Source organism: Trichechus manatus, unplaced genomic scaffold, assembly GCF_000243295.1.
Source record: "Trichechus manatus latirostris isolate Lorelei unplaced genomic scaffold, TriManLat1.0 scaffold00018, whole genome shotgun sequence".
In the NCBI taxonomy this organism is placed as follows: domain Eukaryota; kingdom Metazoa; phylum Chordata; class Mammalia; order Sirenia; family Trichechidae; genus Trichechus; species Trichechus manatus.
Genome location: NW_004443954.1, coordinates 5,397,803 through 5,420,000, shown reverse-complemented (window position 1 = coordinate 5,420,000; position 22,198 = coordinate 5,397,803). Strand labels below are relative to the sequence as shown.

Below are 22,198 nucleotides of genomic sequence, written 5' to 3'. Positions count from 1 at the left end.
GTCCTTCCTTATTCTTTGTGGTGGATTTTACTTTAAAGTCTATTTTTGTCAGAGATTAATATTGCCACTCCTGCTCTTTTTTGAATGTTGTTTGCTCCGTATATTTTTTTCCATCCTTTGAGTTTTAGTTTGTTTGTATCTTTAAGTCTAAGGTGTGTCTCTTGTAGGCAGCATATAGACAGATTGTGTTTTTTAATCCAATCTGTCACTCTCTATTGGTGCATTTAGTCCTTTTACATTCAGCATAATTATTGATAGGTATGTGTTTAGTGCTGTCATTTTGAAGTCTTTTTTTGTGTGTTGTTGACAGTTTCTTTGTTTCACTAACTTTCTGTGCCGAGTCTTTTTTTTTTAATGTATTTTCTTTTTGTCTTTTTCTTTGGTGTTGATTTTGTATTTGCTGAGTCTTTGTATTTTTCTTGTTTTTTATTTTGATGTGTAGGATTGTTAAGTTTCCTTTGTGGTTACCTTAATATTTACTCCTATTTTTCTAAGTGTAAACCAGTCTTTTATTTCTTTATATTGCCCTGACTCCATATGAAAAATCTATGTGCACCCTTTTTAGTCCCTCTTTTTTGTGTTAATGTTGTCATCTTTTAAATATTGACATCTCTTTTTCCCTATTTTTAGTGTTTTAGCTTTGATTTATTTTTGTGACTTCCTTATCTGGTTGCTCTGTCCTGTGTTCTAGTCTTGGGTTGTTATCTGATGTTATTGATTTTCTAACCAGAGGACTCCCTTTAGAATTTCTTGTAATTTGGGTTTGGTTTTTGCAAATTCTCTAAACTTCTGTTTATCTGGAAATGCCCTAATTTTGCCATCATGTTTGGGAGACAGTTTTGTTGGATATATAATTCTTGGCTGGCAGTTTTTTTTCCTTCAAGGCTTTATATACGTCATCCCATTGCCTTCTTGCCTGCATGGTTTCTGCTGAGTACTCCGAGCTTATTCTTATTGACTCTCCTTTGCAGATGACTTTTCGTTTATCCCTAGCCACCTTAAAATTCTCTCTTTATCTTTGGTTTTGGCAAGTTTGATAATAATATATCTTGGTGACTTTCTTTTGGGGTCTACCTTATGTGGGGTTCGATGAGCATCTTGGATAGATATCTTCTCATTTTTCACGATATCAGGGAAGTTTTCTGCCAGCAAATCTTCAACAATTCTCTCTGTTATTTTCTGTTATCCACCCCCCCACCCCGTTCTGGTACTCCAGTCACTCGTAGGTTATTCCTCTTGATAGAGTCCCACATAAATCTTAGGATTTCTTCATTTTTTAAATTATTTTATCTGATTTTTCCTCAAATAAGTTGGTGTCAAGTGCTTTATCTTCAATCTCACTAATTCTGACTTCCATTGCCTCAATTCTGCCCTTACGACTTTCTATTGAGTTGTCTAATTCTGAAGTTTTATTGTTAATCTTCTGGATTTCTGATCGCTGTCTCTCTATGGATTCTTGTAGCCTGTTAAATCTGTCCTTCTGCTCTTCTCGGATGAATGTTTCTTTTCAAGTCTTATTTCTTTGCGTATGTAATTTTTGGGCAGTTTGAATCCACCAGCCGCCCCATGGAAACCCTATGGGGCAGTTCTACTCTGTCCTATAGCGTCGCTATGAGTCGGAATCGACTTGACAGCAATAGTTTTTTTTTAATGTAATTTTTATTACACTGTTCATAAAAACTTACTTAACAATATTCTTTATAATAAAGAATATGATTTTAATATTCAAGTATACACTTTTAATAGTTTATCAATTACATGATTTTATCAAGTACCTTTTTGCATACCCAAAACTATGTGATCAATCCCTATTAGTAGACTTCAAACTTTTTTCCCCAATTTTCTCACTCTGATATTTAAATCACTGAGGTTAATATCCTTAATCATAGGACTTTGTTATAGCTTTAATTATCACCTTGGGATATATTCCAAGAATGGTAATTGATTAGTCAAAAGGTATTCTCATCAGCAGTGAATGAAATTTCCTGACTCATCAAAATTTCCCCAACACTGGTTATCAGCAAGTTTTTTTCATCCTTTAAAATTAAGAGGTGAAAAATGTGGTATCTCATTGTTTTGTTTCTCTTTGATTATTAGAAAAATTACTTAAAATTTGTGTATCCTTTGCCACTTTTTCTATTGGAACATTGTCATTTTCTTATAGTTTTGTAGAAGACATGCTAGATAAATAGGTAGGTGGATATAATCACATGCCTTATCTCCTCAGGCCAATTGATGTACAACAATCAGTGCATTTTCTAATATTGAACTATCTGTACATTCCTTGGACAAGGCCAGCATAGTAGGGCATATTACTCTTTTAATTATTTTGATGAATTAATTTGCTAGTATTTTATTTAAGATTTTGCATCTATGTTTATTTATATGTAAAATTAGTCTACACTTTTCTTGTTTGGGTAGTGATTTAGAAAATAATATTGGAATCATTATTCCCTGTCCTTGAGCATAGAGTATGTGACCTAGCTGGAGTTGGGCTCACAGGGGCTCACAAGGACACATCAACTGGGCCCTTAGATATAAAGACAATAGCTAGGATAATCTTGGAAAATATCTTTTAGGGAACCTTTCACATAAGCCAATCAACCAGAACACAGAAGAGTTTCTACTCTTGTCTTTTTCTATTAGCATTTAGTGAATAGAAAGTTTGTTGGACCAATGAAGACCCTCCTGACTGTCATTACTGAAACCTGTACCAATGATTGTTAAGGGAGACAATTCAAAATGTAGGATCACAGTTTCTAGCCAGCCTGTGAAAAGGTGAAGCTTTCAATGGTTTTGCCTATTTTGTAATGTTAATATGTACCCATGACTCTGTAACGTTCCTTGGACTCGGGCAGACATGGCTGTGGCAGCATGCTTGTCTGCTTCCCACTTTTGCCTTTTTGAATATGTGCCAAATAAAACTTGCTTTTTGCTTTACTAAACTTTGTGATGTTTTTTTCCCTACAACAGTAGTTTCCAAGATTTGGAATTACTATTATGATTCATTTTGATTTTCTCACCATTTTCTTTAATTCTTTTTGTGTTAGTCTTCTGTAAGCAATCTCAGATCCTTTTAGGAACTAAGGGGTACGTGTATATATATATATATATATATATATATACACACACCCTAAAAACGCATACAACAATTTTTTTCTGACATATTTTCTGTATTTTATATTTTGCAAAGGAGAGACACTGGAAGACCTTTTGTAAATATCAACACTAATCCATGCTGTACTAACAAAAAGACAAAGAAATAAGAAAAAAGCAATTAATATACAAACCAAAATTTGTAGTGCTTCACTATTATCTTTGGAGCAGGCAATTATCACAGCCGTGTTTCCATTTTCTCCTCCCAAATTAATATTAGTACTTCTGTGCTCAGTTAAGACCTACACAAAAGAAGGTGGAATAACCGTCAAAAAGCTAAACTACAGGTTTCCAAATAGGATATTACTGTAGTTTACGCAAATAACGAGTGCCTTGTACATTTGTTTACCAACCGCTCCTTTCCCCCTATGTATTTTTGTAAGCTTGTTATGCTTTTTTTTTTTTTCTCATTTTAAAGCAGTGTGTAAAAAAAAAAAATGGCATAGCAGCACTTAGGAAAATACTGGGGGGCGGGGATGGAGAGCACGACTGGCAAACATAGAAGGCACTCATTATTTGTGTAAAAATACGGTATGTCTTCCACTAGATCATAAGCTTTCTTATGCCAGGGACCATGTCTTATTCATCTTTATATCTCTCCCTCCTCAGACAATTAAAAATTATGTGGCTATAAACCTTGCACATAATGGCTATAAAAAAAATTTTCAGGTAGAAAAAATGTCGATTTCTCTATTACATTGATTAAAGCAATGTTGAATAATGCAATTGGAAAGAGAGTAAGAATTGACCATATCAACGTAGCTCTCTCCATACTTCTCATTTAAGTGAGCTATGTTAACCAGTAGCTTCAAGACAATAAATTTATGGAGCATTTGGAATGTATGTGAGGGAGGGAGAGAGACCAGTTTCTCCCCCTACCCACCATCATTTTTATTTTACCTAGATTGTAAGCATTCTGGAAAATGTCAGTTGAAATTCCTTTCTCCTCAGTAGAGAAAATAGAGTTTCGTATGACTTTGGCATGGCTTAATTCAATTAACTCAAACTTGGTCTGGAACACTTTCTTACATTCTAAGATGAAGAAATTAGCATTTCTGATAAAATGGTTAAGCAATTTTTCTGATGGAATTTAACTGAAGATCTCATACTCCCTCACTTGGTTGACTGTCAGCCAATTATTGGTCAAGAATTTATTGATTTTTAACCAATCTTTATTTTATATTCAGTCTAACGAGAATTATCTCACATAACTATCTCTCCCAAAAGAGAAATCTTTGAATTGAGCTACTAGAGGCCTTTTCTCTCATAGCAAGACTACAATAACGCTATAACACATAATCATAATTAAATTCTTCAAAAAGATTTTTTTAAACAGGTTATTTCTTAGAAAATTTGATTTAAAAAAAAAAGCATACAACATCCTACCACAGCCCCTTGTTAGTAGAATGCCCTGATATATCAGCAAAAGAATTAGGCTTACTAATTAGTACTGCTCATAAAAAAGAAAATTAGTGAGATTTTTAGTATATAAGAACATACAAGTAAATTATCGATGGATAAAGGGAAGTGGTAACACAAGTTTCACTCTATGGATTTAAGCATTTTCTGTACCAAAGAAGGGGCCCTGGTGGCACAGTGGTTAAAGTGATTGGCTGCTAACTGAAAGGCTGGTGGTATGAAAGATGTGGCAGTCTGCTTCCATAGAGATTTACAGCCTTAGAAACCCTATGGGATCACTATGAGTTGGAATTGACTCGACAGTAGTGGGTTTGGTTTTGTTTTTTGGTTTAAGAAGCTATAGATTCACATATAACCTACAAAAGTATATTATAAATGATTATATGAAGAGATTTGCTTTCTTGGAATCACAGATCATTAGATTTCTAATATTCATGTGTTACTAATATACTACCATAAGCACAATCTGTTAAAAAAGCTGTGTTAAATTATATGTGGCAGGGGTTCCAAAGAAAGCAACTAAACTGTGCACCCGCTTCAGTTCAGTCATTACCTGGCAAGTCTGGAAGCTTAGCAAGTGAGTGAGCCCTCTAGAGGATTCTTAGATGAGAATCCAGGAAGTCTCATTGGAAGGTCAAACAACTGGATACTTTGAAGTTCAACTCCAAGGACTAAGGCCTGTAGGCCATTGAGAACGAAGGGCCACTTCCTAAGCACAAGGCCCGCGTGCCCCAAGGAACAATATGCATGCCACTGGTAGTTTATGCAAGAATGTTAGGTGATACATGGGTAATGATTATTTTTACTTTAGAACCATACAGGCAGCTGTGAAAGGTTTTTGGGGAAGGCTGGTGAAGCAGACAGTGGAGAAGCACTCTGAAATGGAGAGGGCTGGTGGGGCATCCCTGCAGGCCCGGCCCATGGGCATAACTGGGAGTGACAGGCCAGTAGGACTATTGCTTGCAAGCACGCAGGGAGACACCTAAAAGTCCTTCTCCTTCTCTTCTCCTCTTCACCTTTGGTAAAACAGAAGGAACTGGAAACATTTTTATATTTATTTGTAGCTGGTAAGACCAAGTAAGGGAGAGACAATTCCAGTTCTTTTATAACTCTATTTTTCTTCCCCTTCTGGTGTCACCCAGGAAAATCTCAATTATGGCCACTATCTAGTTCATAAATCACGTATGGTCTTATTTCTGAACATTCTTTTCTATTTCTGTGTGATACCTACCATTCTTTATTTCTTGGTCTGAAGACTTCTGATTTCTAATTAACAAGAGTCTTTCAATTGTTATTTGCCATTGAAATCCCAAATCACCCTTTCATAGCCAAGATTAATTAAGTCAATGGTCATTTGTTTCTGAAAAGAGCCTTCAGATGAAACTCCATGGGGAAACACGTGAAATCTCAGGGGGTCCCTACAGTTACTAGTGGCCCAACCCAGATGATACAGAAGCAGGTACCTGGCTCATGGATAACGTAGACTTAAAAAAAAAAGTCTATTATCAGAAATAACCTTCTCAGGGGCTGCTCCTGCTGAGAGAACCCTCACTCATCTTCTTGTGTGCTGGTATCTCAGCTCTCCCCTTCTTCAGCCAGTACCCCCATATACCCATTACTTAATTAATTAATTCCATTCACCAGCCATCGTTTACCAGCACTACACTGCAGAATAGAGATAATTAGATTAGTAAGACATGGTCCCTCCCCTTTCAAGGACATAACTGGCAAGTGGGGGAGAAAAACCCATGAGCCTTTGATTACAATTTTGTGGGGGCTAGGTGTTAGGATCGCTAGGAGTCGGAATCGACTCCATGGCAATGGGTTTGGTTTGGTTTTTTTTTTAGGTGTTATGATAGAGCTCCATACAAGCTACAGTGGGAAAGTGGAAAAGGGGCTCCCCCATGGCCTCTCTACAGGCTTAATGAAGTCAAGGACTCAGTCGTCTGGGAGAACGATGGTTGGGCTAAAGAGAGTGAGAAACTCGTGGATACTTCTGGGACCTATTTGCTGACTCATAGACAAAGTAAGTTTTGTCTTGGCATACCACAATAGCCACATCATCATTCACAATATTGTTTCTACTGGAAAACTTACTGTAAGTCCCAGATGGCCTATCTTAGAAATGAACTCCTGGTACATAATCCCCTGGTAAATTGCATTCCATTTAAGTATGCCTGTGTGTTTTCTAGTGTGTGGAAACCCATTGTGAGACCCTGAGATGTAGTTTAAAAGCCACGGCCTAAATCTTACCCTTTAGGCATTTACTAGGGTCTCCTCCCTGGGGGGTGCAGATGGCTAAGTGCTCAGCTGCCAACTGAAAGGTTTGAGTCCACCTAGAGGTGCCTTGGAAGGTTTGAGTGAACTCAGAGGTGCCTTGGAAGAAAGACCTGGATCTGCTTCCAGAAAATCAGCCATTGCAAACTCTGTGGAGCACAGTTCTACCCTGACACCCCTCGGGTCACCAGAAGTCAGAGTCTACTCAGCATCAACTGGCTTGGCTCTTTGTGTTTTGTTTTTGTGGGTTCCTCTATTTGACCAAAATCACTCTCAAGCTTTGGAAAAAAAATAAGAAATTTACCAGTAGTATGGCAAGCCATCTATTCTTCAACCAAAACAGCAAATCACAATTACGTTTTCCCTTTTCCCCAAGTCACTCATTATCCTTCCTTTTAATCATTAGATCATTCGGGTAAAAGTGGGAAAGCCTTAACTTAGAAACAAAGATGAAAACGAAACTACCAACTCTGTTTTCACCGTTTCTGTGATGGCGGGCAAGTTATGTAATTCTCTCTGTGCCTCAGTTTCCTCTGTTATGACATAGGGGTAATCATAGTTGTAGTTCAGAGTTTTTTTAAATAAAGATTAAATAAACTAAAACAGAATCAGCTCTTAGAAGAGGCTGGAGATATTACTGTGGTGATTTTCATCATCACCCTCTCCATCACTATCATCATCAAAACGTGTGATCACTACACCCCGTTTGCCCTGGCAGCTTTGCTTGGCCTTTCTTCCCCCGCAGAGGAAACCCGATTTGGTCACAGCGCACGGCCGGCCACGTGTGAGCCCGGGCAGCCTCACCTTCACCACCTCGTTGTGACAACATTGCACGGCCATGTGGAGCGGTGCCATCACGCTGTTGTTTCTGAGGTTAGGGTTTGCCCCTCTGCCGAGAAGAAATGTAACGCTTTCGACCTGGTTTTTTTCTGCAGCCCAGTGCAGAGGGGTATTTCCATAATTATCCATCACATTTAGCACTAGAAAAAGACACCAAAATCTGGATTAGATTTGGCTTTGACTGTAGTCAACACCTACTATCTTCTTCAAAAATTCTGAGCCAAGTGCTGTTATAATAGGCTACATCTTCTCTATTCAAAAGAAAAATATAGCTTTGGTTCTCAAGAAACACACACCATATGTTTTCACAAATAGCGTGCCTACGTAAATAACGTGCAAGCACGCATATAATGACAAAATTATGTAAAAAAAAAAAAAGTTCTGTCATAGCATGCGCATGCATATGCTTCGCATGTTTCCCGACATTTCCAGAAGTGAATTTCAGCCTCATTCACCGTCTATTGATAATCTGAAAATGTTACTTTTGATCATATTTGTACAATAAAGGTATAAGCCATGGTTAAGAAGTCGTGGATCAATTTCGTTCGGTATTACCCTGTAATTGGAAAATAAAACAACTGAAACTCTGCGTTTGCTCTGGGGCAGTTCGATGCTGGGCCTGAGAGCGTGGGGTAATTGTAGCCATGCTGCGCCCAGGTATGTTGCGCCGAAGACGGAAGGAGGTCGGGCAGAGGGCTGGACGCGGGGCTGCCACCCTCCCTGAGTGATGCTAATGGCGTGAAGCTGGGCGGCAGGACGATACGGGTGACAGCACTACCGTCCTGGCCCCGCGGGGCCCCAAGTGGCCAGCCGGACCGTTTGAGCGACAGATGCGCGGCACCTCTGTGACTGGCTCTCACACCTGCCTAGTGGCGTCAGCGCGGGCAGGAGATTCGAACAGTCGGATGGCAGGGCGGAATGCGCGCCTCTTCGGCGTGCCGGCCTCGCCTGCCTGAGTGGCCTCCCCCGCCCTGAGTGGGCAGACCCACGGATCTCTTGGGCTGGGGCCTGGCGAGTGTTGTTTCCGGGGCTGGAAAAAGTGATTTCATCCTGCATTGGAGAAAGCGGTTTGCAGAGCAGGGAAGGAATTCTGCCGGGAGAGAGGCTGCTTTAGAAACTCAAGGGTAGGCTGGCGAGGGTATGCTGATGGGAACCAAACCTCCGCATCAACAGACACCAAGACAAAGACCTAACATTAAATTTGTTGGGCAGGAAAAAAAAACATTGAAGTTAGCAACATGTAAGAAAAAAATTGGTATTGTGCACTTATGAAAGTAATGCATGGGGGTCATGCAATATATGCAAAAACGTATAACGGGCATTATTTGGGTAAAATACGGTACTGGGCACCTGTAGGGGGTGCATAAACATATGTCACTGATCTTGTCAAAAAGACAGAGCTAACTGCCTACTTATAACATTGTAAGAATAGACCCTCCTATTGAGACAGGTTTTTATCTCCAATATGAATTTAGGGTTTGTTGTAAGGTTTTGAGATTATATACAAGCAACAACTACATGCTAGACACTTCAGTAAATTCCATACAACAATTATTCAGCCCTCCCAAGAGCCCTGCAATCTACCATGACTGTTTTTCAGTTGAAAATGTTGAGGTTCAGAGAGGTTAAAAATCTTGCCAAGTTCACACAGCTAGTAAGGACTTGTGCAAGTTACTGCACCTCTTTGATCTTCACTTTTCTCATATTTCTCATAACCTTGCAAGGTTCTTAGAAAATTAATATTAAAGAATGCCTTTAAAGACCTTAGCAGAGTGGCTGGCCCGTAGCAATGGCTCAGAAAATGTTAAGGAAAAAAAGACACACAGCTAATAAAGCACAAGGTTAGCATTTGAGCTGGAGCCCCCTCATATCACACATAAGGGTTCCCACATCCTTCTTCAACACAATATATTGCACTATTGACCCTGCAAGCTCAGCATGAAGAACGTGCATTTTCATCCTGTGGTGTCTCATATCTATTCTAAAATACACATGACTTTCTGGTTCATCAACTTTAGTAATGAGTGTTGATACAGTTGTGTGTCTGGAGAAGGGGAAAGATTATATACTCAAATATAAAATGGGGACCATCTAGGGTGTCTGGGATGTTTCCCATTTCTCTCTCCTGTTATTATTTCTCTACTATCTCCTTTCGTTCATCCAAGTCTCTCATTTTCAACAATACACACACACACATTCCTTGACCATTCTCTCTGATCATGACAAAGCACTCCATTCAACTTTCCATTCCACACCAAACTTAATTAAATAAGGGCTTCTTCATTAATGAAACAACTTGAATTTGGTTTTTATCTTTACCACTCTTCAGGAATCATTTTTGCAAAGGTCATTGAGGATTTTTAGTTTAAGGACTTTACAGTGATCTTCAGGAGCTCTCGTGGTGCAATGGTTAAGCACTTGGCTGGCTGTTCAAACTCACCAAAAGCTCCATAGGAGAAAGATGCAGCAGTCTGCTTCTGTGAAGATTACAACTTTGGAAACCCTATGCGGCAGTTCTACTCGGTCCTATAAAGTCACTATGAGTCGAAATCAATGTGAAAGCAACGGGATTTTTGAGTATGGTGATCCTCATCCTACTTCATCTCTTTGTGGCAATTGACCTTTCTAAGTCATCCCAATAACTTTTCCCTTGACGTCTGTATCCTCAGCCTTTTATCTATCACCCTCTTCTTTGATGGCTTCTTCGCCATCCCTCTGCTGGCTCTTCCTCTGCATGTGTCCTTTAATGTTGGTGCTCTACTTCGTTAGCAATTTTATGCTCTCGTAAAGGGTTTCCATGCATTCCCGTGGCTTCATCTACTTCTGTAACAGTGGCTCTGAAGGGCGAGTGCCTTTCCTTTTATATTTCTATTTGTCTACTGGATACTGTCCCCTGGGTCTCTCAAACTTCGTATGACCAAATCAAATTCATTATCTCCTTATATCCTCACATTCACTTTTCTTTTGTTTTTATGTGCCCTCTTTTCAGGACGGTTATATTATTAGCTTAATTTCCTAAGTTAGGAACCTCAGAGTCAGTTTCAAATCTCTGCCACTTTCTCCTCACAATCTGTTATCAAGGACTATTGACTCTACAGGCAAACTATCTCTTGAATCACTCTCTTTCTCCTTATTCCAACGTCAAAAACCTGGTGGACTCTCATCTTCTCTTACTACAAAAATTCCTTTATAGCATTTTAATTGGTCTACCGCTTCTAATCCATCTTACACAATATTGATAGAATTATATAATATCACACCACCTCACTGCTCGAAAACTTGGAGCACCCACCTCCCCCATTGCCGATGACTGAGTTTCTCTAACAAGGTTAGGTATATTGAGCGGGAGGGGAGGAGTGTTACATCTTCTCGGAGTATCAATTTTACCCAATAAGTAATTTAAAATGTAGAATGATGTCAACAGAAATATTATAGAACAGTACGTACAAGTTATATGCAGGGTGTCCTGGATCCCTAGGGATGCATCTGCACTCTTCTCTGTAGTATTTCAGTGGAAATATTTAAGGACCACTGGCCCATAAGGAAACTCAGACTCCCAAGTGAGATATTCAGGCCCTTTATAATCTGGCACTGATACACCCTTCAGAATCACCTCATACCATGCTTCCCAATAAATCTAATGGGATGATGGATTTATGGGGCACTCATCGCAACATTCTGATACCGTCACAGCAGGAGTCATTCATGATCGTCTCCATCAGCTCTACTTGACCTTCCGCTGCAGCGTGGTGCAAAGGGGAGGCGTTCACATCATCATGTTGGCTTGATCTGCTTCGTTTCTTGATGATGTTTTGTAATCTATATGCACGTCTTTCAAGAATCATCTAGATGTATATATAAAAAATTGTTACTTCAGACAAGCATCTGTAAAACTTGTTAATCGTTTTATCTAACACACAAAAAAAGACCAGATTTACTGGCCTGACAAGAGACTGGAGAAACCCCAAGAGTATGGCCCCCGGACACTCTTTTAGCTCAGTAATGAAGTCACTTCTGAGGTTCACCCTTCAGCCAAAGATTAGACAGGCCCATAAAACAAAACGAAACTAAAGGGGCACACCAGCCCAGGGGCAAGGACTAGATGGCAGGAGGGGACAGGAAAGCTGGTAATAGGAATCCCAAGGTAGAGAAGGGAGAGTGTTGACATGTCGTGGGGTTGGTAACCAATGTCATAAAACAATATGTGTGCTAACTGATGAGAAGCTAATTTGTTCTGTAAATCTTCATCTAAAGTACAATTAAAAAAATAAAGTTAATCATTTTATAGTCTGAAAAAAGGTTATCATCATCCAAAAGTATTTGTCATACTTATGATAAGATCAATAATTTTCATGGAAAGCACAAAATGCTTACAGACATACAGAAGGTGCAAGAAAATGCTTGGTTAAGTAGATTAATGAAATGTTTTGATTGTCTGATGATGTATTTTCTATAGAAATAAAGGCCTTGAGGAAAGTTTTCAAGTAAACTTAAGGGATGTGATCTAAGAAATAATAAGAGTAATGAAGATACAAAGGAATTTGCTTTGTCAACAGAAAATGTACTTAAATACAGTATGAGGAATTTTGGTTAGATAGAAAGGTTTTTGTGAATGCAAGGATTATTCATTCTGGGGATCTGAATTGCTGTTCTCTCATTGGCCTGCCTGCCTACTGTCTATTTCCATCCAACATTTCCTTATATACCACAGCTAGAGTAATCTTTGTGAAGCACCGGCATGTAATTTGCTCAGTCAGTAATCTAAAAAGGCTGCTCACTCACCCCAGGGCAATGGTCCGTCAATGGTATGGCACTGGCCCTGGGTACGTGGTGCAACTGAGCAGTCTCTATTAACCTGGTATGGCCCAACGTCCTTCATCAGGCATGGCAACGTGTTAATTAAAAGATTAATGAACTTGACTTGTATTTTTGAGCTGATATATGGTAACGTTATCTAAAAGATGGGTGTCAGGTGTTTGGACAAGGATGCAATTGTTTTTCAATGCTTGCCATAGGTGCCATTTTTTATAGATATGCTGTTGGCCATACCAAACTGCTCAGTAGAGCCAGGCGCCTACAGCCGGTGCCATATCTGCTGTACCTACCATACCCTAGATACACCTCTGCCCCTGGGACAAGTAACCCACTTCCTCTTTTGGCTACTGGGATTCTGCTCTTGGGCCACTGGGGTCAGGTCCATCTCCTCCTTCCTCTCTGTACACAGTAAAGGCTAACATTAGTGTGCAGGTACTTCAGGCCATATATTAGGACACTGAGAGGTTACATAGTTTACCCAAGGCACACACTAAGTGGCATTTATAATTTGAGCAAGGGTGCATGGAATATATATTTTGGCTGAATGACGAATGATAAAAATCAACATTCAGCAGAAGCTGAAGCTGAGGTCTAAATTTGCTGAGCCTGTTTAAATTATTTCAATTTTTAGTAATATGATTTTTAAAATTAGACATTTTGTAGAGCAGGCTTAATAAGTTTTAGCACCGCTGGCTGCTGTGATTAGTCTGTAAACTTGGAATTCCAAACAGATGCTCACTTTCCACTGAGGTAAGAGGCGAGCAAGAGCTTTTTGGATAGCTCATTTTTCTCTAACACTCCTTTTCTTCTTTATTATGTCTGTGTTGAAGATAATTTATCATGGATGACATTATGTTTCCTCCTTGTAAAATGTTGAGGTGATAGAGCTGACATTCTACTTTTAATTTGTCTCACAAGATCTGAAGAATTTCTGTCAAGGATTGAATGGTGCCCCCTAAAAATATGTGTCAACTTGGCTAGGTCATGATTCCCAGTATTGCGTGGTTGTCCTCCATTTTCTGATTTGAGGTAATTGTCCTATATGTTGTAAATCCTAATCTGTACCTGTGGTTAATCAGGCAAGATTAGGTTATGTTAATGAGGATTAGGGTGGGATGCAACACCCTTACTCAGGTCACAGCCCTGACCTGATGTAAGGGGAGTTTCCCGGGGGTGTGGCCTGCATCACCTTTCATCTTACAAGAGATAAAAGGAGAGAGAAGGATGAGAGAGAGAGGGACCTACTACCACCAAGAAAGAAGAGTCGGGAGAGGAGCTCATCCTTTAGACTCAGGGTCCCTGCACTGAGAACCTCCTAGACCCAGGGAAAGATGGGTGAGGACCTTCTCCCAGAACCAAAAGAGAGAGAAAGCCTTCCTCTAGAGCCAGCACCCTGATTTCAGACTTTTGTGAGAGAATAAATTTCTGTTTGTTAAAGCCAGCGACTTGTGATATTTGTATAGCAGCACTAGATAACTAAGACTATTCTCAAATAAGATTTTCTTTTCTTGAAAAGGTCATGTCCTAAATAGAATTAACTTGCTAAAAATTAATCTTTAAAAAAATTTGTTGCTTACTGTTATCAATGTTATTATAGCAAACAAAATGTACAAAGGCCTTCATGACTTATGTTGTAACCTGTCTCTATATTGCTTTGTATTATTATTTAAAATTTTATAAATATTTTGGTTCAAAAAGTATATAAGGCTCTTCCTAAAATTAACCAATGCACCCTCTCTTAGTATCTGTATTAACCAACATTCTATGTCCCTATTCAACTGCTTGAAAGTCTTGATATCTGATTTATATATAAAATTAAGAATTTTCAAAATCATTAATTATAGTAGTATTTAATTATACTTCAATTGATCAATAAAAGCTTTATTAAACGTTACCTCTAGAATTCCTGCTTATATTTGAAAGTGCATATTTAGGTATGAACAACAAATATGAATGACATACCTTACTCTCTATTGCTACCATGGTTACATTGTTCAGATATGGTGATGTCATTGATCACACACCAGTTCAGACATGCCAGAAATGACACTGAATTAGGTATTTTACTATTTGGTTGCTAAATATAAGGGGAAAGTGAAAGATGACTGAAGATTTTGGCCGAAAATGGAGGCTGAAAGCTGGCATGAACCTAAATTGAACACAAACGGTGTTTTCCAGAAGACGTGCTCCTCCAGCACCATACTGTGCTCTCTATTTACACCATGCTTGTGTGTACTATGCTTTCCACCTAAATGGAGTGCACCTCTATTCCTTTCCCTGTTTCCAACCTGCCTATATTCCTACCAAAAACAAACAAAATTCCAACTCAGTGACCCTATAGGCCAGAGTATAACTGCCCTATAGGGTTTCCAAGGAACAGCTGGTGAATGTGAACTGTCAAGCTTTGGTTAGCAGCCAAGCTCTTAACCACTGCACCACCAGGGCACCATATTCTTAGAGCCTTCCCAAAGCCTAGCTCCTTCATGAGGCCTCCGTGAGAGCTGGAGTGTGCCACCCTGTAGCCCAGCCCTTTTCACCCTCATCCTGTGACGAGTGCACAGTGGAGCTTTCCAGAGGCCACAAGATGTGTGGTGACATCTTGGTGCTGACAGTGACTGGAATGTGTGCTATGAACTCTCAAACTTTAAATATTTTGTTGTACTTTAATTTATAAGATGGCAAAGGTTGATAGGTATAACCCACATAAACAAATGCTTTTTAGGATCCTCAATATTTTTTAAGAGTTTAAAAGGGTTCTGAGACCAAAAAGAAAAGAGTTTGAGATCATTCTCTAGTTCTTTCTTAATTTCTCATTTTATGCGTGGTTTACACTAAATGTGTACTGCACATTTGGATGCTTAATTTTCCATGATACTTTTATCTGTGTAAGTTTTCCAGAGAGAAAGTGAAGGAAGGAATGAAGAAGGAAAAAAAAAAAAGAAAGAAAGAAGGAAGGAAAAGGAGAAAAAAGAAAAAAGGCAGGAAGGGAAGGTGGGAGGGAGAGAGGAAAGAAATATCAGATCTTTTTCAGGGCAGCAGCTGAGGCCATATGGACTATTATACCCTCTAGAACATTCCTGGACTACTTGATGACTGTCAGTTGCCTAGAGATTTTAAGAATGAATAGAAAAAAAAGGGGGGGAGGACTTCCTTTTAACTTATGGCAATATATAGACTAAAATGATCTCTCAGGGTTCCTTCCAGCTTTGCAATTATGTGCTCAAATAATACACTTGCCTAAAAATTTTCCACAACTATTTCTTGGCAAATATTTTTTCATATGGATCAAAAAAGCAAAATATTCTGCAAGATTGTAGCTTTTCAGGAAACCCACTGTAAAATGACTATTCTTGGAAAATGCAGAAAACTTCTCAAAACAAATGACCCAGATACTTGCTTTAATTCTACCTTTGACTATGATTGGGCACATTTGACATATGGTAATATGTGTCAGAAACTTTAATTTGTATTTTAAAGATAACCAAAGCATTTCTCACTATTAAAAAAAAATCAACATGTTAGAGTACTTAATGTAATTTATTATAGCTAATAAAAAGTTGAGCATATTAGGACTCATGCAGGAAATGTCGGGTTGAATAAACAGTCTCTTAAAATTTTGAATTTTGGTTTTTGCTTCTGCTATCACAGATAAGGAGCCCTGGTGGTGCAGTGGTTAAGAGCTCAGCTGCTAACCAAAAGGTTGTTGTTGTTAGGTGACGTCAAGTCAGTTCTGACTCATAGCAACCTTGTGTACAACAGAAAGAAATACTGCCCGACTGCCCGGCCCTGCGCCATGCCCACAATCGTTGTTATGCTTGAGCCCACTGTTGTAGCTACTGTGTCAATCCATCTCATTGAGGGTCTTCCTCTTTTTTGCTTACCCTCTACTTTACCAAGCGTGATGTCCTTCTCCAGGTACTGATTCCTCCTGACAACAGGTCCAAAGTATGTAAGTCGTGGTCTCGCCATCCTTCCTTCTTTCCAAGGAGCATTCTGGTTGTATTTCTTCCAAGACAGATTTGTTCACTCTGTGGCACTCCATGGTATATTCAATATTCTTTGTCAACACCACAATTCAAAGGCGTCAATTCTTCTTCAGTCTTCCTTATTCATTGTCCAGCTTTCACATGCATATGATGCCATTGAAAATACCATGGCTTGGGTCAGGGGCACCTTAGTCTTCAAGGTGACATCTTCCCTTTTCAACACTTTAAAGAGGTCATTTGCAGCAGATTTGCCCAATGCAATGCGTCTTTTGATTTCTTGACTGCTGCTTCCATGGGTGTTGACTGTGGATCCAAGTAAAATGAAATCCTTGACAACTTCAATCTTTTCTCCATTTATTTTGATGTTACCTATTGGTCCAGTTGTAAGGATTTTTGTTTTCTTTATGTTGAGGTGTAATCCATACTGAAGGCTGTAGTCTTTGATCTTCATTAGTAAGTGCTTCAAATCCCCTTCACTTTCAGCAAGCAAGGTTGTCATCTGCATATTGCAGGTTGTTAATGAGTCTTCCTCCAATCCTGATGCCCTGTTCTTCGTACAATCCAGCTTCTGGGATTATTTGCTCAGCATACAGATTGAATAGGTATGGTGAAAGGATACAACCCTGATGCACACCTTTCCCGACTTTAAACCATGAAGTATCCCCTTGTTCTGTCCAAACAATGGCGTCTTGATCCGTGTACAGGTTCTTCATGAGCACAATGAAGTGTTTTGGGATTCCCATTCTTTGCAGTATTATCCATAATTTGCTATGATCCACACAGTCGAATGCCTTTGCATAGTCAATAAAACACAGGTAAACATCTTTCTGGTAGTCTCTGCTTTCACCCAAGATCCATCTGACATCAGCAATGATATCACTGGTTCCACGTCCTCTTCTGAATCCAGCTTGAATTTCTGGTAGTTCCCTGTCGATATATTGCTGCAACCACTTTTGAATGATCTTCAGCAAAATTTTACTTACATGTGATATTAATGATACTGTTCGATAATTTCTGCATTCAGCTGGATCACCTTTCTTGGAAATAGGCATAAATATGGATCTCTTCCAGTTGGTTGGCCAGGTAGCTGTCTTCCAAATTTGTTGGCATAGATGAGTGAGCACTTCCAGCGCTGCATCTGTTTGTTGAAATATCTCAAATGATATTCCGTCAATCCCTGGAGCCTTGTTTTTCGCCAATGCCTTTAGCGCAGCTTGGACTTCTTCCTTTAGTACCATTGGTTCCTGATCATATGCTACCTCTGGAAATGGTTGAACGTCAACCAATTCTTTTTGGTATAATGACTCCGTGTATTCCCTCCATCTTCTTTTGATGCTTCTGTGTCGTTTAATATTTTCCCCATAGAATCCTTCACCATTGCAACTTAAGGCTGAATTTTTTCTTCAGTTCTTTCAGCTTGAGAAATGCCAAGCGTGTTCTTCCCTTTTGGTTTTCTAGCTCCAGCTCTCTGCATATGTCATTATAATACTTCACTTCGTCTTCTCGAGTCACCCTTTGAAATCTTCTGTTCAGTTCTTTTACTTCATCATTTCTTCCTTTTGCTTTAGCTATTTGACATTCAAGAGCAAGTTTCAGAGTTTCTTCTGACATCAGTTTTGGTCTTTTCTTTCTTTCCTGTCTTTTTAATGACCTCTTGCTTTCTTCATGTATGATGTCCTTGATGCCATTACACAACTCGCCTGGTCTTGGTCATTAGTGTTCAATGTGTCAAATCTGATCTTGAGATGGTCTCTAAATTCAGGTGGGATATACTCACGGTCATACTTGGGCTCTCAGGGACTTGTTCTAATTTTCTTCAGTTTCAACTTGAACTTGCATAGGAGCAGTTGATGGTCTGTTCCACAGTCGGCCCCTGGCCTTGTTCTGACTGATATTGAGCTTTTCCATCGTCTCTTTCCACAGATGTAGTCGATTTGATTCCTGTGTATTCTATCGGTGAGGTCCATGTGTGTAGTCGCTGTTTATGTTGGTGAGGAAAGGTATTTGCAATGAAGAAGTCATTGGTCCTGAAAATTCTATCATGTGATCTCTGGCATCATTTCTATCACCAAGGCCATATTTTCCAACTACTGATCCTTCTTTGTTTCCAACTTTCATATTCCAGTCACCAGTAATTATCAATGCATCCTGATTGCATGTTCGATCAATTTCAGACTGCAGATGCTGGTAAAAATCTTCAATTTCTTCATCTTTGGCCTTACTGGTTAGTGCATAAATTTGAATAACAGCGTATTAACTGGTCTTCCTTGTAGGCATATGGATATTATCCTATCACTGACAGCACTGTACTTCAGGATAGATCTTGAAATGTTCTCTTTGATGATGACTGCAACGCCATTCCTCTTCAAGTTGTCATTCCCAGCATTGTAGACCATATGATTGTCGCATTCAAAATGGCCAATACCAGGCCATTTCAGCTCACTAATGCCTAGGATATCGATGTTTATGCATTCTATTTCATTTTTGACAATTTCCAATTTTCCTAGATTCATGCTTTGTACATTCCATGTTCCAGAAGGTAGGCAGTTTGAATCCACTAACAGCTCCTTGGAAACCCTATGGGCAGTTCTACTCTGTCCTATAGGGTCACTATGAGTCAGAGTCGACTCAATGGCAATCACAGATAAGTACCTAAGAAATCATTATTCTATGGTAGTCCTTTAAACAGAGATGTGTTACTCCTCAAGAACAATACCAAATTTTTTATAAGCTACTAGTAGCTTCAGTGAATGCAGGATATGATGATAAGCATCCAACCATTTCCAAATTTACATATTCAGTAATAAATGAAATATGACTTTCTTGCAAAAATAGACTCTTTCTCAATGTCTCACCCTACCAAAGAAAATGTTTACCTGAATCCATCTGGAAGCATTTTAGCACTTGAATTTGATAGGTTCTTAGGGAGATAATAAAGAAATTATACTGCTCATCCCTGTGCGTCAGAAAGAGCAAGTTACAGGCGTGTTCAGAGATACGCTGTCAACACAAATCCAACTACAGGAGCTGTAGAGCAAGTACTAGATTCAGATACCCACAGGTACTATTGAATTCACAATGACAAAAACAGCAGCTAAATACTGTACCCAAGCTCTCTGGATGTGTTAAAGAGGACTCGACTCTCTGAATTCAGTACTTGACATGTTATGTCAGACTTTGAAGAGATTTCCTGATGTTCTGAAAGTAACCTAAGGGTGTCCTTTAGACAAATTACTATATTCATTCAATGTATATTTCTATTGTCACAGGGTCACTTCATATTCTTTCAGATTCTGAACTCTATGATGAGATACAGAGCATAACAGACTAGAATAGTTTCAGAAAATCTAATTCTAGACCCTTAAAAATCAAGACATTAAATAGCACATTTTTTATATTCCTTTAATGAAATGCATATAAGCAGTAAAGGGCAAAAAGGAGGGAAGCTAAGCTGAAAGATAATAAAAAATGAAAGGTCAAAGGCTAAAGTATGAACTCTATTGAAATAAGGTAATTGGAAAAGGCTAAAGGCATCGGTTCTTTTTCCACATTTCTCAACTTTTAAATTTTCTGCAATCCTTTGATTTTGTTAGTGTTCCTGAGATAGCGTGTGTATGTGGAGAAAATATGCTATACGTCAGATCTTTTAAATCAGGAAGTCACCAAGAAATCCCTAGCGTTCAGAACCCTCCAGTGTTGTACACATAGCTTTGTAATGAGTCCAACCACTGGGATTTCCACATAAGTATCTGGAATTATTGCAGTTAACAAAACAAAATATATAAATCTCTTCATCTACACGCTTTGATATAGCTTCTAAAGCCCCAAGTAACCGAAATGGCTCTATTTGCCTTAGGCAATAAAACCAAATAAAGGCAAACAAAAACCTGTAGAAAGAGTAAGTCTGAGGCCCTGTGCTGCAGAAATCCTTCAGTAAATATCCTGAGAAAACAAAACCACATCAGTAAGCAAGAGAAGTGGCTACCCTATGGTGTGATTTCAAAATTTTTACGTTTCTTCCTGTTATAGTCCTGTTTCTATTCTTCCTGTACTATAATACTAGTTCCAAAGATACTGTCGTAGTGTTTGAAATCCACTGGTGAGTCGGTTCTTTGGATTAAGCCAAAAGACCTCTGTTAAAATCATACATTCGGGAGAAAAAAGTTGGTGTTCAACCTGGCTGTGCAGACAGACTTACCTTGGGAGGACTGGTTTGTCTGTGTGCGTGACTTACTATGTGCACCCGACTCAGACACACGACTGGTGACAGGGTCAACTGGTGTGCCTTGTTTAGAGGGCAATTTGGCAAGGTCTACGAAAATTAAGACGACAAATCGATCGATCCTTTAACATACAGACGTACCCACAAAGTTACCAACAGACAGACAAACAACAAAGGCACTTTGACACTCACAGATACACTCAATCAAAACAAAACCTCCAAGTGTCCACCAGCACAGGACTGGCTACATAAATCATGATGCAATCATATAATGAGTACTAGGAAGCTGCTAAAAACACTGAGGTGAATCTCAGGTGCTGTTTTGAAAAGTATTCTAAAATATACATTGTGAGCAAATCAGAGTGCAAAACACTGTGATTTAACGTTTTTGTAAATAAAAAGATACATGAATATGTGTGTGGTGTTTATATAAGCACTCCCCCCTTCTCCCAGAAAATACATAATATTCCACTGTGGAAAGGGATTTGTGGTGGGGTGTTGGAGAGATCATTTTAGTGATGTCTAAATGTTTAGAAGAGTCCCCGGGTGGAGCAAATGGTTAAGCACTCAACTATTAACCCAAAAGGTTGTCAGCTTGAACCCACCCAAAGGTAGGAAGACAAGCTTGGCAGAATGGTCACAGTCTTGAATACCCTATGGATCAGTTCTACTCTGCACACATGCAGTTGCCATGAGTCAGAATCTCCTCAAGGCAACTTTTTTTTTTTTTTTTTTTAATGTTTAAAAAGAGATCTGTCCTAAACGGAACAATCAGAGGGGAAATATTGCAAATGTTCAAGCATTGTGAAGAATGTAACAATGTCACTGAACAATTTGTGTAGAAATTGTTGAATGCAAACCTAAACGGTGTGTAAACCTTCACCAAAAACACAATAAAACATTATTAAAAAGAGAGCGAGAAAAGAAAGAGGCCTGTCCTCCTGCTGACAGTCTGCAGGAACCAGTGATCCCGTGGCGGTTTTCTGAGCATCCCAACACACTCTGGCCCTCAGGCTGTGCCATCGGCTGGTAGCTAGTGCTGCCTTTGGGTCAGAAAGTTGGTCTCCGGACCCACATAAGAGATAGAAGGCGCCATCCAGCCCTTAAGGAGTCCCCCACAGAACACCCACCTGTCTTTAAGGCGTCTGCATAAATTCTTCCTGACTCCTCACTCCCTGGAGGAATTTGCCAGCCCTGCCTGCGTTTCAGAGCCCTGGTGGTGCAGTGATCAAGAGATCAGCTGCTAACCAAAAGGCCAACAGTTCGAATCCACTAGCTGGTCCTTGATAACCTTATGAGGCGGTTCTATTCTGTCCCATAGGGTCGCGATGAATCGGAATCGACTTGACAGCAATGGGTCTTGTTTTTCGTTGTTGCCCCCCACCTCCCACCCCCACCCCAGGCTGATTCTCAGGCCTTTCCTATCTGTGCCAGGGTCCAGCGCAGTGCCTGGCATACAGTCGGCGCTTTATAAATGCTGGCC

General features: G+C 39.4%; 1 protein-coding gene across 1 annotated transcript in view; it reads right to left on the bottom strand.

Moving 5' to 3' along the window:
- TRPA1 (transient receptor potential cation channel subfamily A member 1) overlaps positions 1-22,198 on the bottom strand; it is a 71,928-nt gene that overhangs the window by 48,516 nt on the left and 1,214 nt on the right. Inside the window, exons 3-5 of the mRNA XM_012554434.2 lie at positions 11,378-11,537; positions 7,657-7,832; positions 3,291-3,398 (exon numbers count right to left, since the gene is read on the bottom strand). Coding sequence (XP_012409888.2) covers positions 3,291-3,398; positions 7,657-7,832; positions 11,378-11,537 — 444 coding nt within the window. The remainder of the gene's footprint in view (positions 1-3,290; positions 3,399-7,656; positions 7,833-11,377; positions 11,538-22,198) is intronic.